Source organism: Pelmatolapia mariae, linkage group LG10_11 (genome assembly GCF_036321145.2).
Source record: "Pelmatolapia mariae isolate MD_Pm_ZW linkage group LG10_11, Pm_UMD_F_2, whole genome shotgun sequence".
NCBI classification, from domain to species: Eukaryota; Metazoa; Chordata; class Actinopteri; order Cichliformes; family Cichlidae; genus Pelmatolapia; species Pelmatolapia mariae.
This window is the reverse complement of record NC_086236.1, coordinates 7227712-7245513: the sequence shown is the minus strand read 5'-3', so window position 1 is coordinate 7245513 and position 17802 is coordinate 7227712. Positions and strand designations below refer to the sequence as shown.

The 17802-nt window shown below is 38.2% G+C and overlaps 1 protein-coding gene across 1 annotated transcript; it reads right to left on the bottom strand.

Moving 5' to 3' along the window:
* Positions 1 to 17536, bottom strand: LOC134636844 (ring-infected erythrocyte surface antigen-like). Its single transcript, XM_063487070.1, has 5 exons — positions 17431 to 17536; positions 16587 to 16708; positions 10716 to 10764; positions 7941 to 8017; positions 1 to 3384 (listed from the first exon to the last, which is right to left on the bottom strand). Exons 1-5 carry the CDS (start codon positions 17439 to 17441, stop codon positions 2882 to 2884), a joined length of 762 nt encoding a protein of 253 aa, XP_063343140.1. The 5' UTR covers positions 17442 to 17536; the 3' UTR covers positions 1 to 2881.
* Between the last annotated feature and the right edge of the window lie 266 nt (positions 17537 to 17802).

The window sequence follows — 17802 nt, the reverse complement described above, 5'->3', positions numbered from 1 at the left end:
GTGACATTTATTAACAAAAATCTTATTAACAAATGACAATGAAATAAAGACAAAAGGCAACCTCCGAGCAATCTACCACCTCCTCTCATTGTTTCTTATGTCTCTCCAGCCTCACCTGCATCCTCTTGCCACCTGCACAGGTAAAGAAGATGGTAACTTCCTAATCTGTGATGAGTCACCCAAAATATAAATACACATAAGGTTATAATCCTGGTTCCTGCTGACATACAGCTTAAATATGGGTACGTGTTACACAGTCATGTGGGACTCTAAGCAGTCCTGTGAGATACTAAGTAAATCTTTACTGCTTCCACATGAATCAAATGGTAAATGGAGTTATACAGCACGTTTCTACTGTAACTGGGCACTCAAAGTGCTTTTTTGCTACCTCCTTCACCCAATCACACACATGCTTTTTCTGTACCCAAACACCTTGTCTAACATTCACGCACACGCTCACATCCCAATGGATGTATCAGGGGAAACTCCAGTTAATAGACAGCCAGGAGTGTGAGCACCTCTATAAAAGCAGACGATTTGGCAGTTTGTTGGTCTGGAGCATTCAGATATGTGTTAACATAATACCATGATATTCCCAGAAGTAAACGTCCCAGGAAATTCAGCCAGGGTCACACGGTGCAATGCTCAATGAAACCGCAAAAAACCCAGTGCCAGATCTCGGGCGACAGATAGCATGGTAAATGTTGAAGTTCATGACAGTACAGTACTGTAACAGCATCTTTACAGGTCCACCTAAAAATCAGTCAGACAGCTACAGCTCATTCATAAGTTCTGATGCTGGTCTATAAAGCTCTGAATGGTTTAGGACCAAAATACATCAGTGACCTCCTGACCCAGTATGAACCTTCCAGATCCCTCAGGTCATCTGGATCTGGTTTTTTATCAGTTCCCAGAGTCAGAACCAGACACAGAGAAGCTGCATTCAGCTTTTATGCTCCATATATCTGGAACAAACTGCCAGAAAGAAAACACTCAGTTTATTTAAATCCAGGTTGAAGACTCACCTGTTCTCAGCTGCATTTGAATAAAGCACCAAATCCACACTTTTAAGCTTAAATTTCAAAACTTACATTTTAACTACTGATTTTATCTACTGTTCCTTTTTTTTCTCATTTTAAATCAAGCTTTTTATTTGTTTTTGCTTTTTAATGTCTCTGTAAAGCACTTTGAATCATCTTGCTGTTGAATTGTGCTATATAAATAAACTTGCCTTGCCTACAGTTAGAAAAAGACTGAACAAGTATGGTTTGTTTAAAAAGTTGCCAGAAGAAAGTCTCTTCTGTCTAAAATAAACATGGTGGCATGGATTAGGGTTGCAAAGTTGCAAGAACAATGTCCTTGCAAATGTAAGGACATTGTGCAAAAGTACATCTGGCAAAAACCAACACACTACAGTAACTGTGAAGCACGGTGTCGGAGGGGTGATGATTTGGGCTTGTTTCACAGTCACAGGACACCTTTCAGTCTCCCATAAACTCCTCTGTATACCAAAGTATTTTCCAAAGTATTCTAGAGTCAAATGTGAGGCCATCTGTCCAGCAGTTAAAGCGTGGCCCAAATCCGCTGACTCAGCAGAACAATGATCCCAAGCACAGCAGCAAATCTACAACATCATGGTGAATAAAAGACAAGAATTAAAGTGCAGACCTCAGCCTGACTGAAATGCTGTGGCGCATCCTCAAGAGAGCTGTACGTAAACGAAAGACGTGAAGCAAAGTTTTTTCACAACCATGACAAAGTCATACAAAAAACAGTTACTCTGAGTTATTGCTGCTGAAGGTGGATCTATAAGCTACTGAATCACAAATCAATCCTTAGTTTTTCACAGGATTGTATAGATACTGTGCATACATATAACCAAACACTGTAATCACTGCCCCTGTGCCCCACTCACTCACTGCTCGGGATCTGATCATGCATACATGTCATCACTGCCTGCTGATTCCCCCATTCATTAACCACTCAAACGGACCAACTGATATACAAAAGTAAACAAACCCACCATATGATTGATAGTCAGACGCTTCACTGATAATGTTTGGGATCTGGACAGGGGGAGACCCCCTTTACACTGATATTTAGTTTAGAAAAGAAGCAAAAAAACCAAAAAAATACATATTAATCTTATATCAATGTTCATGTGTATAAATAAATCAACAAACACATAAAGAAAGAAAAACATCTCAGGCTCTTGCAGTTACAGACTTTCAGATTTCAAACAGGTCGTGGCAGTCTTATGTTTAGTTTGGATCAAATTTGAAGCTCCAATAGTTTTTTTGTGTTTCATACAACAAAAACCTTACTTACACTGTTGATCTAGTTGATTCAGCTCATTAAAAAAGTACCAAATCTCGCCAAACTGAGCATAACGAAAGCCTCCAGCAACATGGCCTGTCCTTCTCAAAAAGCATGGGAATGATCTACACATGATATATGCAAAAGCTTCATGTTTAAAACTAAAGATCTTAGTTTCTTCTGACATTTAAGTCAGAAGAAGACAAAGAAATATTGTTTGATTGCTTTCATATGTAGTTTGCAAACCCAGATATCATCCTAATCTGGGACCCTGTGCAAGTCACTGCTTGTTAATGTATTCAGTAAAAAACAAACAAACAATGATTACAACATTCAGATGAAAAACAGAATTTTTTGCGATATATTAAAAAGAATCACCGTCTTAAAGATCAAACCAGTTGTCTCGACACCACTCGGCAGATTTCAGTGTCTTCAGTACTTCGATTATTTTCTTTTTTCTTAATGAATGTTATTAAAAAAATACAAAATGACAAGAGAAATCTGCGGTAAGGATAATTTCTGCTCAGCAGAATTCAAAAGTGTCTCCATCTCGTTGTGTTGGGTTTTATCCCACATCATCATAGTCCTCCTCATCCTGTTCTTCACCCCCGATGTCATCATAGTCTTCCGTGGAGATGTTGTCTCCTGCTTGATCTTCCTCGTCCATCTTCACATAGTCCGGCTGATTGTCCACGCTCTCCACATAGTCGTTCTCTTCAGCCAGGTTCTCATAGCTTTGGGCCTCCAAAACACTACCGCTCATGCTGTCGAAGACTGGAGGAGGAGGAAACATTATGTCTCCCTCCATCTTGACGTAGTCAGCCTGGAGTTCTGTGCTCTCCTCGTAGTCGTGGATGCTTTCCTCGTGGTTGCTTACATTCTCCTCACAGTTCCCATCCTCGTAGTCGTGGATGCTTTCCTCGTGGTTGCTTACATTCTGCTCACAGTTGCCATCCTCGTAGTCGTGGATGCTTTCCTCATGGTTGCTTACATTCTGCTCACAGTTGCCATCCTCGTAGTCGTGGATGCTCTGGCTCTCCTCAGCCAGGTTCTCGTAGCTTTGGGCTTCTGAAACAGCAAATTCCACATTTAAGGTTAATTTTATTGCTGCAGTGCATATAGGTAGCTGGTCAGTAGAAGATTGTTACAGTTAGACTTGGCACTTGGCAACAGTGGGGAGGAAGAACTCCCTTTTAACAGGAAGAGACCCTCAACAGAAAAATACTCAGGGAGGGGCAGTGGGCAGCAATGGGGGTGAGGGGAAAGAGAAGACAGAAAAGAAGAGCACAGAGAGACCAAAAACAAGGAAAGAAAGAGAATAAAAGTTACCCTGCAGTGATGGCAGAAGAAACACAACGGGGTGGAGAAGAGATGGTCAGTGCATTGTGGCACATCTCCCAGCAGCCTGAGGCTATACCTAAGGCCCCAGTCACACTGGGAAAAATATGCTATTCCTCAGTGATTGCTGAGTGGTTGCTGGAGGTTGCTGACAGTAGCTGTAAAATTGTTAGCTACAGCCCTAGTCATGCAGGCCTAGACTGGCCTGGTCAGTGACTCATTGGAAACTAGAGGTCACAAGGGGGAAAAGTGTGTTACCAAACCAGCTGATGAGTAGTTTCTGGAAGTTGCTAGGTGGAATTATTTGCAAAGAGTTATACAGTGGTGCACTGGAAACCTCCCACCAGCAGGCTGCCACGGTCGCATGGAAGACCTGCATGCAAATACGCACAAACTCCTCACCAAACAGTAGTAAAATGTTGAAAAGCACAATAAATACTGAAAACAAAGACTATTAGCCTTCAAGGTAAAATTATTTATTGCTGCAGTAAATATAGCTACAACCTTCAGCAACCAACCTCCAATCAGGAAATACGTATTTTCCCCTAGCAACCAGAGGATGCCAACTGGTCTCCAGGCCTGTGTGAGTGACGACTAGGGGATGGTTTAGGGACACCTGATCAGCTCTAACTGTAAACCTTATCAAAAAGGAAAGCTTTAAGTCAAGCAGGGAGCTGGATCCACAGGAGAGGGGCCTGATAGCTCAGGACTCTGACTCCCATTCTATTTTTAAAGACTTGAGTAACCAAAAGTATCACTGCAGTCTGAGAGTGAAGTGCTCTGGTTGGATAATATGATATTTAAGATATGCTTATTTTGTACTATGCATATGGGAAGAAGGGTTTAAATTCAGTTCTGGATTAAACAGGGAACCAGTGAGTCAGTCTTTGTCTGATCGATCGTGTTAGAAGTTAGTTACTAGATGAGTTTAACATGGCAGTGCAGCAGTAAGAACTCCCCTGAAGATGGCATGAAGATTAAACCTTCATGCCTCAGATTGAATATTTAGAAAACTTACAGTGTTGCTATGAAGTTTAAACAAAAGGCAAATATTTATGTTGAATGTAAAAATAAACAAACAAAATGACCACGTAGTTGAATATTCAGGGGTTATCTTGGATCACAAAAACTCACTGAGGAAGCTACGTGGTTAATGTAATGAGGCTTCTTATCTCTCATGATGGCAAGTGAGAGACTTTTGAAACCATTTTGATAATTTGATAAAGAAGGCTTAAAGCAGGAAAATACAAAGGTCCTTGGATGTTGGGACTTGCAAACATGGACAGTATAACTGAGGCTTACGAGTCAGAAGAAAGGATTATTCAAGATGTGCTCAGTGGCTAACAATCACACATGTACCGTTCCAGAATCAGATTGGATATCCAGGTGCTGCTGTTGTCCCTGCATAATCATTATTAATATTAGTCTAGGATCAACAATCCAATCGACCAATCATGATGTCAAAGCTTTGTAAAGTGGGGAAAATGTTTTTGTTTTAATAATAAAAAATAAATAAATTGTTGTCTACATAGAACTTTCTTCTGAAGCAAACAGTAAGGATTTCAGGTGTTATTTTTATTCATTTATACATTATAATGAATATATTACAAAGTTTAGCTTGCTGTTAGCTTGCTCGTGATACCTTTCAATTGCATTAGCTAACTTCTTGGTTATGCAAACTGAGTTCCCCAAACAGTTGACCAGTCTATGGCAGTGTTGATTCGGGACCAACATTTATTATAATAATGCAGGAAAGCCACTAACACAAATATATCAGATCATACATAAAATCCAATTTCAACACTCCTTTATCAACCAATAACTGCCAGAGTGACTACATCCATCTTATCTACTACCTATGGTTTTATTTAGTGAAGCCCTTCTGGTTGAATATGAACAAAGCTGGGCAAAGTTACTGACAGCCAGAGCAAAAATTTGAATAGTTTGTTTGGTTTTGTGGCTAAAAACCAAAACTATGAGCTTCCATAGAATCCTTATGGAAGCTTGTTTCCACCACTGGAAAAAAAACAAAACAGAGAAAAACATTTTTTGCCTCCCATTATATAGATTTTTGGGTTTTAATCTTGAAATTTAGACTTACTAAACAAAATAACCTCAACTGACTTGCTGATGCCAAAAAATGACTTTTTCAGTGGTGGAAACAAGCTTGCATAAAACATTAACTAAGCTAGTAAAGTCTGTCACGATGAATGCTTTATCATCAAGGTAAGGAAGCTCCACTAAGTTGATTCTGTTCATCTGAACGCAGCATCTTCAATCCCATTACTATGGGCAGGAACATGGGTGCACCATGGATTCCTTAGTTTCGCTCAGTGTAGCTAACTTGTAAATGGAAAAAGTAGAAAATAGGGCTCTGTTATTCTTTCCTGGAACACCACTGAGCCACTAGTTCAGGTATGTGGACAACAACTGGCTGAAAACCAAACCTCAGCACATATCAGAATTCACTGATTTCATTAACTTGAAGGACAAACATATCAAGCTCTCCAGGGCGGAGGAGGAGTAAAAAATGACAGGCTAGTTTTCTCGGATGGTGAGCTTTCCATCAGCAATGGGGGACATTTGAAAGTCTGTGTGTACCATAAACCAACAATACTGATCAGTATTTAAAGTTTGAGTCTCATCATCTACTGGAGGACAAACTGCATGTCATCAGGATGTTACAACATACATGAATGCATCTTCACAGACTTAGCAACCAGAAAAGCAGAAGGGTCCATCTTTCACCATCCTACACTGCTGTGATTGCAGTCATTCCCTAACTCTCTGTGAATGGTACTGATGACCAATGATGAGCAAGTCATGAGCAACGGTAATGACGACTGGCATATCAATCGTAATGAAACCGACCTCACAGCCCATCGTTAGTCAAAGGTGCTAGTTTTGTTCGTTATGAAAATTTTTATAAGGTTGGGGAAACCTGCAGTTAGCTAAGACTGAAGAAGTCACTCGGATGAGTGACAAAAGCATTTCTTCTGCTGAAAACGCTGCATTCAGATCAACAGAATCAACTTTCTCAGCTTGTTTAAAGAGAAAACTCTCTGTTGACCCCTCAGTTTTTTTCTTAAGTGCAATTCTTATTAATAGTAGTAATACTTTAATATTACTACTTGCAAAGTGCTGATGTCACATAAAAAATTAACATATCAAACTGGAAAAATTTAAATGAGAAGCAAACCTATCTATTGCTGCTGGCCCGATGACTTATGGGACTGTATACGTGATGTTTATGTGTTCTAGGCTTTAGTGCTATACGACAGTTACAGTTATCCAGTGTTGATTTGCCATTTTTGTGTTAGTGTATAACATTACTGCAGCTGTATGTGTTCTGTGTTTTATGTGGTTAGCGGAGCACTGTGATTAAGACGGCTGTTTCTGTGCACCACCTCTTGCTGCTGTTGTGGGTGAAGGGGCATTCTTAATAAACAGCTGTGCTCCCTGTAGCTTAGCATTACAGCTAAGGCAGGCATAGCAAGTCAAAATAGAAGTTTTTCTCTCTTCCTTGTCTGAGCTTGCCATATTATTGATGTTTGTCAGGTGTTGGCTGGGCAAAACATCTTGAGGTTATTACTTGTTTTGTGAAGTTCACCAGTTTGACTTTACATTTTTAAAACTCATAAATGTTTTCTGTTATTCAATTCAGCTCAGTTCAGTTTCACAGCAACAGCCGCCTGAAAGGGTTATCATTTTTGTATTCTAAGGTAAAGATGGTCCCCGATCTAACCCTTTATCAAAAAAGAACGTTTTAACCCTTATCTTAAAAGTAGCGTCTCTCAAATCCAAACTGGGAGCTGGGGTCTTAAAGGTGAAGGCTCTGCCTCCCATTCTACTTTTAATAAGTCTGAATTTAAAAATGAGAAGGAGCAGACTGCTGTATATCCTTCCGCAGTTTGTGGTACAGTTACAATGTCGTCATCAAGCCAAAAATATTCTTCGTTTTGGTCTGACTTGTAAAATAAGGAGCACTTTCCTTGTTTGGCCCAAATCCTTAACAAAACAGACATCATAAACACTTCTTAGTAAGTTTGAAACCTCAGCTTGGATCAGAATATGTGGTGCTGTCTTGGATCTGAATCTTGTGCATAAAACTGTCACTGCCATGTAAACTGGTGAACACACGCTGCCCTTTAGTTTGTGGTTTATGGTCAAATTGCAGACTGGATGAGGCTTTAATTTCAATGATCTGAAAGTGAGAGAAGAAAGCGCGGTTTCAAAAGAGGAGGGGCAATCTGTAGGGGCCACTGAGAGATATAATAAAGTCTTGCCTGCTATGAGAAACTGTGTCCGCGGAGGTAGAGGAGGAATGCCTGTTTCAATGTTTGTCTCCTGGTATTTGTTGCTCCTGCAAGTTTGTAGACAAGAGAAAATGTCAAGCGAAAAAATCTACATTAAAGAACATCTGCAATGTCTGAATCTGGATGTGAGCACACAGTAATGTAAGGTCTGCAGAGCTTACTTTGGTACAACAGACATGTTTAAGCTACATGGTCCCTTAAATATATAAGGACTAGATGGAAAATATGGGGAAACATAAATGTTTAAATGAATATTGATTATGAAAATAATAATATTAATATTAACAATGTATATGGGATGACTTGTGGCAACAGAGAGAAAGCTGAGTAAATAACATAAAGAACTAGAATTTATAAATGAAACTCAAAGCACAAAATGCCCAACACAGTCTGATGGTAGTTCATGAAGTCACAACTTTTAATTCCTGCTTTTGGACATGAACTTTCCACTGAACATGATTTTCCATCTGTCTGTGGAAAAGCCAGCTGCTGCTGCTTTAAAAGATCCTTCACGATTTGTGGTACAGTTGCTGTTAAAGAGCCAATAGAATTCTTTGTTTTGGACTTATTTGTGAATTAACAGCACTTTTCTGGTTTGGCCCAAATCTGATTTGTATCCATGTGAACAAAATTATAGTTTTTTTTCACTTGCACAAATTTTGTAGGTTGGAGGGATAGGTAGTGGAGCAAGCTAATTTACTGTGCACACTAGAGACCCAACTTTGAATACTGCATGTCACAGACTTTCATACTCATTAAATTTTTAAATCTATTATTACGTGAAAAAAAAAAACTATCCATTTTTAAAGTTTAGCCATTAAAACTGCTGAGATTTAGGACATAACTACGTTTAACTTACTTATATAACCAACTTTCTTACCTTTGCCTATTAAAACTATTTGGTTAGGTTTAGAAAAGAATCAGTGTTTGGGTTAAAATACAATGTTTAACACAATAGTACTTTTAAAACTCTGGTTCCTTGGTTTCTCTCATTTTCTTGGTTTGGATACATGATGCAGACATGAATTATACTTCCTACTGAAATATATCAGTTACCAAGTCTTGCTGTCATTTTAAGTTTTGTGGTAAGAGCGAGCTGCTAGTTCAATGTTACATTTGGTCACAAGTTTGTAACATTATCAACTGGTTACACTGCTGTGGTCGTAAAATAAACAGACACACAGAGACCTTTTGGAAGCCTTGCAGAAAAAAGTTTCCAAATAGTACAACATAAATGTCATATACTGTATGTAATGCTAACACTACTATGCTGATCAATACGTGGACCTCCAACTAATGCACAGTACACAGTGTAATAGTTACACATCCTCTAGGGTGAAAATAACAAAGTTTTACTGTTTAGAGTAAAATGTCAATCATATATATTAAATCGCTGTAATTTTCTGGATATTTATAATTGTGTTATTTGTATATATTACTGTTATTTCTTATATTTTGGAATTTAGTTCAGTCTGCTACTGTACTTATTGTCTTGGTACACACTTGGTACGAAGGTACACACTTTCCTAGCAACCGCTGACTGTATCATGTCTAGTATGACGGACAACTCTCAAGGAGTGTTTGCATGTAAGCGCAAATGAAATCCATCAGTTACAAGCTCATGTCGACCACCCACCCCCCAATAAAAAAACCGCGAGAAATTCACCTCTATGAACACAAAAAGACTGTTTTTGTTTTTGTTTTTTTTTTGGGGGGGGGGTTCTAAGAGCAGATTGTTGTAACAGTGTTACATTTGGTTATAATTTGGTAATTTTGTAACATTACTGGCTTTTACATTGCCATGCTTGGAAACTAACCAAACCACATAGAGATTTTTCTGCAACTTTGGAAAAATGTAACAGAACCACCATAAATGTGACATATAAACTTTTAAAGTCTAAATGTGACATATGCTGGCATATTTTGTAGCCCTATGGCAGCTGGGATAGGCTCTTCTGGGGGACTGGTTACTTTTTGTATATTACTATTACGCTACATGAATGGTTACGCAGATGTCAGGGAACAGGGAAAATGATTTTGATACTGTACTTGCCCAGCCAAGTTTTTTCATCCCCCTGAAAGGAAACAAAGAAACCTACATTTATAATGTATCATATTTTTATACTGGTTACATCCTGGATGTGTCAGAACATCACAGCCCACAGAGTGAATGGTGGGAGTAGTTTAGCTAATACACTATTTTTTAGCATGTTTGCTATATGTATTATCATATTTGCTTGTGATTTTTTATTCCAAGGAATATTAAAACAGCTGTATTTCAGTAAGAACTCATGTCTGAAAGTTTGTTTTTGCTATAGACTGTATACAAATGCAGCTTACAGTTAGCATTATAGCTAGCTATGCAGAGTCAATTTAAACACACAACATATAGCAACCCAATTTGTGCAAATAAAGTTGGTTTAAAATTAGTTTTGCTTGTTAAAAACACCATCAGCTGTGTTGGGAATTTCTTGATTCAGCACTGAAGCACTTTTTCTGGTTAGTTTAGCTTAGCGTTGCAAATGAAAATGGGAGAAATAGCTCCCTGTTTGATAAAAACACTGCTTATTAATAAATACAATAAAAATAGAAGTGACATAGACTTCTCACTGAAGCATAACTCAGGCAATAGCAATAAAAACAACAAGTCTGATTCTTTAAATGTAAACCTGCGCCTGTTTTTAGTACAGTACAATCCATTGTGTGCATTCACTGTTATTTGATAAGTATACATTTATGCATTACTCAGTTTTGAAGTTGAATTCCTTTTTCAAATCGTTGATTTTGTGTCTGCCTGTTGGGGGGGAAAAAAGAAAACACAGTTAATTCAAGGTCAGTTAGGAAAAAAGATCAATATATTTGCACCAAAAGGCCATTTAAATGGATTTATTCAAACAAAGGAGAAAAATAAATGCAAATATGATATAAGAGTATTTGTAGGAAAATGCAGCCTAAATAGGATAAAATGAAAAAAAAGTACTTTTAAGTATGTTTAAAGCATCTAAACAAACCATATTTAAATGCATAAATGAATAAACAAACAGCTCTGCTGTTTTCAAACGTACACTGTTCTTTTATCTCCACATGCTGTTACCTATGATTAGCGTTTGTGTTGTATTTTATTAGCTCTTTATACATGTGCATACGCTCAACCAGTACGAAGCCCCGCTGTGTGGTGATGCAGCCCAGTTTCCCCACAGGGATCATTAAAGTTTCATCTAAGCTAATCAGATCTGGAGGGCACCCCCTAATAATAGTAATTCATACAATTATAATAGTTTTTCTTCTGGCTTGCAACGAACCTCTTAAAGTACGTACTTTAGCTTCTATAGTGTGTCATGGTTTGGTTTCTCTTCCCTTTCCGGCTTATGATTTGTGGGGAACACGTGCATGTGTTGGTTTAGCAGTGAGTTTTTAAAAAAAGAGGTAGTTGAATTAAAAATGAAACTGGTGTCTGAGGGTCATTTCAGTTTGCTCAAACTTGTTTTGAATCTAAGGGCATAGTAAATAAGTGGAATGAACCAATCCTGTGTGTCAGGTGTGCAGGTTCCTGTTTAATGATGCTGGTCGCCAACAGCTTGAAACCCATCAAGGAAAAAAACAACATGAAAGGATTCATAAAATAATGGAGGACATTTGTAGCAAAGATGTCACTATTTTTTCTTCTTGTCAAGATAACATATACCTTCTATAAGATCTTATAACCACTCTGATCTGTCTTGAGGGGCCCATAAAACTGCTGAGAACAAAAAAAGTTACCTCTGCAGTGTCAGGTCACGGGACTTAGCATTAGCTAGACCGTTTAGTGACACTGAACTTGGAAAACTAGATTTAGATACTATGAAGCTACTTTCTCTGATTTCTGGGGGGTTTAGGCTTTAGAATTTAAACAATATTGCATTTTGACACTTATAATAAAAGCTTAGTTTCTTTTACAATGATGTGTACAAAAACCATGCAGTATACTGAAAATGAGACACACAGGGGGAAAGGGATAACACACCTGTGAAAGCAATCAGCATGGTCCAAACGGCAAGAAACATAACTGACACAGGAAACGAAACAACACTAAACACAGGGACAAGAAACTCACAGCAGCCACAGAGGCAGAGGAACAGGTGCTAAAGATGAGACAACGGGTGAAGACCACCACCAACGGGTGAAGTGTCTTGCCCAAGGACACAACGACCGAGACTGTCCAAGCCGGGGCTCAAACCGGCAATCTTCCGATTACAAGGCGAGCCACGATCGCCCATCCCTAACATCCTCATCCCATGCCCTCCTTCACTACACCCATGAACCTCATCTGTGGGCTTCATCTTTGACTCCTGCCTGGCAATCCTCACATCACAGCAGGTCATGTAAACCGCCTCTTTCAATCTTGCTGATCACCTCATATCACAAATAAAAGACAAAATATCAGTAGAAACCACAAAGAACTAGAAAAAACAAAGAAACCACTAGTTTGTCTTGCTCTTTGACTACTGTCCATCTGTCCAAGATTTTCCCCAGCGTCAAACCCCCTGACACTTGCTTTTAGTGGAGCTATTTAAACATTTCATACACTCTAGTGGTTTCTGTTTTTTTTAAAAAGAAATTCTGTATGTTTCTGGTTTCATTTCTTTTTTGCAAAACATTTTGTAACGTCTCCTTTCCTGCTTCTGCTCAGTTCGTCCTGACTGTATGTGAATATATAGCCCTGTCCTTCCCCTTAGTCTTTGTTACAGGGAGGACTTGTTGGTTTCTGCTTGTACATTTTTTGTACTTTGTGTTAGACTTTTCGGCATGAATAAAGGTTTGCTGTTATTTGTGGAAGGTCCTGCCTTTGGATCTCTCGCCTCAACACTGATGCAATGCATTTCCAATGGCAAAGTCTCAACACTGCCCTCGTGTTCTGCGTGATTCTGGTGAGTCAAGCCTGAAGATGCGTGGGTTCAACTCTTAACTTCCACAAATCTGACCACAGCTTTCTCTGGAAGGAACTACGTTTTTCTGAACCAGGTGTTTATTCATAAAGCCTAAAAATCCCAGGCTTGCTTTACAGTCTGTACAGTACATGAGTCATGACCTGGATAAAGAAAAACCTTCCTTCACTGAGAAGCAACTTTATGAATGTCTCTGACATAACAGACAGGCACACAACATGACCTAATGTACAGAGTGTACATTTCAAACTCATTTTATTCTCACCCACAGGAGATGGTTGCAATGCCAGATCTTCAGAAGTGGATTATTTAAAAAGAAAAAAACAAGCCAGTCAAATAAAATAAAATTAAAAAAAAAAACAGTCAAATAAAAGACCAAACCATGAGTGACTAAAAGGAACTAAAAAGAGGAAGATGATTCAAAACGGCCAGTTGGTGGGCAGATTCTTATGTGGAAGGAAGATTATTCCTAAGTCCAGGATAAATAACATTAAAGCCCAGGTCACTGAGAGAGGTTCTTGGGCTCATAACCTCAGTTACCTGAGGGCATAATACAGAGGTGAGACCGTACAATACCACCACAGGACAAACACAGTTTAAAAAATACATGTGCATTTTTATCACTCCCATTAGTGTATTTTAGTGTATAACAAACTATACATAGTACAGTATTTTGACTTTGACTTGACTGTGCTGTTTTCTTTGCACAAGTTAAGAATCGAACAGCTACGTATTGGTCAAGGTTCCTCATCACAGACAACATTTGCTACATTGTCAGTTTTATCAGACTTTCGTTTATTTGTTTGGGCAGTGAGAAGGATGTAATATGAGGTATCTACTAAAAATATAGCAGTATATTTACAGTAAAAAAAACAGTAGCACTTTCTATTACAGCTCGGTAATGAAGGGATAATAGTAACAAGGGGGAAACAAGAGGGTTATAATGTGGTAATTTCTAAGTTATTACTATGCAATTAGCAAAGTAATAACTATGTAATATTCAAGTAATATCATGGTAGCAATAGTGGTTACAGTTGAGTAATATTATCCTGAAATGTATGTAATAGTATAATAAGAGCCCCAAAACTGGGGGTAATAATATAGAACTAGAGCTCGGTCATAAAGAGGTAATAGTAGGGTAACAAGGAAGAAAGAAGAACGTAACAATGTGGTAATTTCTAAGTTATTACTACTGAATTACCCATGGTAGTTTCTGTGTAATAAGCAGGAAACAGAGCTGCAAAATGCAAAACTGCCTGTTTCTCTTTAATAACATATGAATAACCTATTAAAGCTAACTTAAAGAAGTGTGGTTATTACCTAGAAATATCTCAGGTAGTGTCTGTGTAATAAACAGGAAACAGAGCTGCAAAATGCAAACTGCTCATTTCTATTTAATAACATAATAATTCCATAATAATAATTCCAGGTAACAATCAAACACATTTATTAATAGGTTATTAACAGGTTATTGATGTGCTATTAAATAGATGCAGACAGTTTTGCATTTTGCAGCTCTGTTTTGTGCTTATTACACAGAAACTACCGCAGGTAAAGTGGTAATAATTTAGAAATGATCACATTATTACATTATTGTCACTTCCTTTTTACCTTACTATTACCACTTTATTACCGAGCTCTATTTCCACATTGTTACCCACAGTTTTGGGGCCCTTATTATCCAATTACACAAATTTCTGTGTAATATTACTTGGATATTACATGGTTATTACTTTGGTAATTGCATAGTAATAACTTAGAGATTACCACATTATTACCCTCTCGTTTCCCCCTTGTTACCCTACTATTACCCCTTTATTACCATGCTGTAATAGAAAGTGCTACCAAAAACACATTTAAAGTATCAGAAAAAAAATAGTGTATGCATTATTATACAGGGATTGCTGTAACTCCATATTTTTTTTAATTTTTGAACTAGAGTAACTTTGCATCACTCACAGCTCAAAACAATCTCATTCTGACCAGTCTTACGGTCCCTTAGTTATTTCCTCTGTTTAAATAAGGCATTTTAACTCTTCTCTCTTTAAGTTATCCTACTTCTGATTGGCTGCCCCTGTTAAACAGAAAGCATCGGTGTAGAGCTATGTGCCTTAGATGACCATATTAGGATGCATTATATGGACAAAAGTAGAGGGCTACCTACACGTTACACCTAGAGGAGCTGTTCAGCCCATGGAGACCCCCATGCCATGAAGCTCTCGGGACACTCTGAGGAGGCTGCATCAGCAGGGCGTTGGTGAGTTTTAGACACCACACGCCTCAGCACTCAGTGACTCCACTCTATAAATGTATGTGGTCTGCCACTTTGTGGCTGCATTGCTGATGCTCTTAGATGCTGTCATACTTGCAATGATAAGACTTACAACTGATCATGCAGGGAAGAAATTTCACAGGTTGACATGTTGCAATGATGGCATCTTATTACTGTATCAGTCTTGAATTCAGTAAGTGCCATATAACATTTCCTCTCACTGTCATCACATAGCATCTTAAGACTAGAAAGTGAGTTTAGCTCACAGAAACAATCTGTATGTATATAAGTTTAGCATAAAAAGTAAGAAAATAAGTCTTTAGTTTTCTGTTGCAAGAAGCAATCAAGTAATCAAGGACTTTCCTGACTTTTTTTGTGCAAAGTTTATATATATGTGTGCCTGTGACAGAAAGTAAGAAAACGCACACGCAGGCACCTTTAATTAAAATCATCTTCAGAAAACACTTTCTGTTTAGTTCTGGCTTATTCCAAATCACAAACTGAACTAAGTTCTAAGGTTGCTGAACGAACATATTTTAAAAACACTTTTTGTGCAGATAAAATTACTGGAAATGACACGAGTATGCAACATATATTGAGGTGTTGTTTCCCAACCTTGCTTTACTTCTAGGATTTTTTTCTTTTTCTCTTTTAAAAAAAATATTTTTTAGTAAGTTTCATTTTGCTGTGCATATATAGTTAAATAATGTCATATGTGAACATCCAGACTCAGGAGCAGAGTTAAGGCCACCACAGATTAAAGCCTCTCAAGCAATTTAACACTGCAGAATGGTGGGGTTCTGCACATGCTCACATCTGGAATTAGATCTTTCTACTTGTGACAGGGAAAAAATTTAAAAGCATATGCATCATTTTTAAGTGTTACCTTATGAGCTTTATCAGCAATTTAAAAAGAATAACAAGAAATTATTTAAGTTGTTTTAATACCGGTAAAAATCTTAACATACATGGCTTAAAATAGCAGTCATGCCTAAAAAAAGCAAATACGAATGACAAAAATACTGGACTGTTTGGCTACAGGGTGTACACAGTGTATACAGAAAAAAAAGGCATTGGTTCCTGAACCACGCAAACAGTTTCAGTCTGTCCACACCTTAAAAAAGCTGTCTGACAGCTCACACAACCAAATGGACAAATACCAGCCCTGAAATGAACTTTTCTACACAAACTTACAGGAAAACACCTTCACGCACTCTCTAAAGCTCCCAAACACTTGTTGCACAATGTTTTGACATTTCGCTTATCAGGGTTTCAATTCAACATTTCTGCTATAAGAAGGGGAAGAGAATAAATCTTCGTGAGAACAGGAAAAAAGCGGTAAAAATGTATGTCGTTGATGTGCAGATGAAGGCTCGTTCAGTATTTAGTGGCAGGTGCGCTGCAGAGATTCAAACCTACCTCTTTTTCTTGATATGCACTTGCAGATGAAAAGGAAGATGATGCTGATCATCACAGACACGAAAACCATGCCAACGACCACCCATAACCATAGGTACTTGCGGATAAGCGCCATGATCGCACTGTTTGAAGGATTTAAAAAAGAAACAAAAAAGTCTGAACACTTCACCACGAGAAGGACATCTGAGCCGCTGCTTTTTAGTATACACAGAGCTGGGGATCGGAAAGAAGGCCATTCAACCACTTCCTCTTTTTTTCAGTGTTGACTAAGTCCTGGGGTTATTTTTGTATTAAGATTAGCATTCTGAGAATCAAACAGGCATCTCAATAACCTCCAGGGACTCTTCTGAGCCTCCTGCACTGCCAACCATCAAAACGTCTCAGTTTTTGTTCTCACTTCAGACAAGCTCAGCCAAAGTATCTGAGCTACTTAAAGCTGAAAGAGAAGGTCAGCTTTAAAGTGAATTGTTTACTCCAGCTGGACGGATGTATTTATGTGCCTTTATCGCTGTGAGCGGAATGATATAAATACTTGTTCCCCCGTTTATCTTCATGCCCGGCATCCTCTCTACACAGCCGCTTCCTGCCAACTTCCAGTTACAAATACTGCTGATTCAGAATACAGCCATGCAAGATAAAGTGATATTTGGACATGAAAGCACATAACAGTTTACTGTCTGCTTTGACACGTGACACCTTTCACTGCAGTTAGACCTGATAACCACTTTATAAGTATTATCTCTAATTATGGATAAGAATAGAATGACTTTTATCACAAAAAAATGCAATTAAAGTGTTATTTCAATACATGTCAACTTCCAAATACTCCAAATAAGTGCCTTACCTTTTTTCCATATCTTTGGTTTAGGAAGGACGGCAGTTTCAGTAAACAGAAGGTGAAAGCGGATGGTGTCTAGATATGACAGGACTCATCATGTGCTGCATCTTTGCATGCCATCGTCTAATTTTCTTACCTAACCAAAGAAACATGAAGGCTGAGACTGGATTATCCCCACCCCCTGTCATGCTCCAGTGACCAAATCATGTGGGTGTTTGTGTGAGGCTATAAGAAGAGTCAGACACGCATGACAAATTTACACATCTGTGTTAATACTTTAGTTGGAGAAAATTGTTTTTGTTTTATTTATTTGGTTGGAATAGAAATGTCATCACAGATTTTTGATATTTTAAAGAGGTTCAAATTAACATTTTTAAT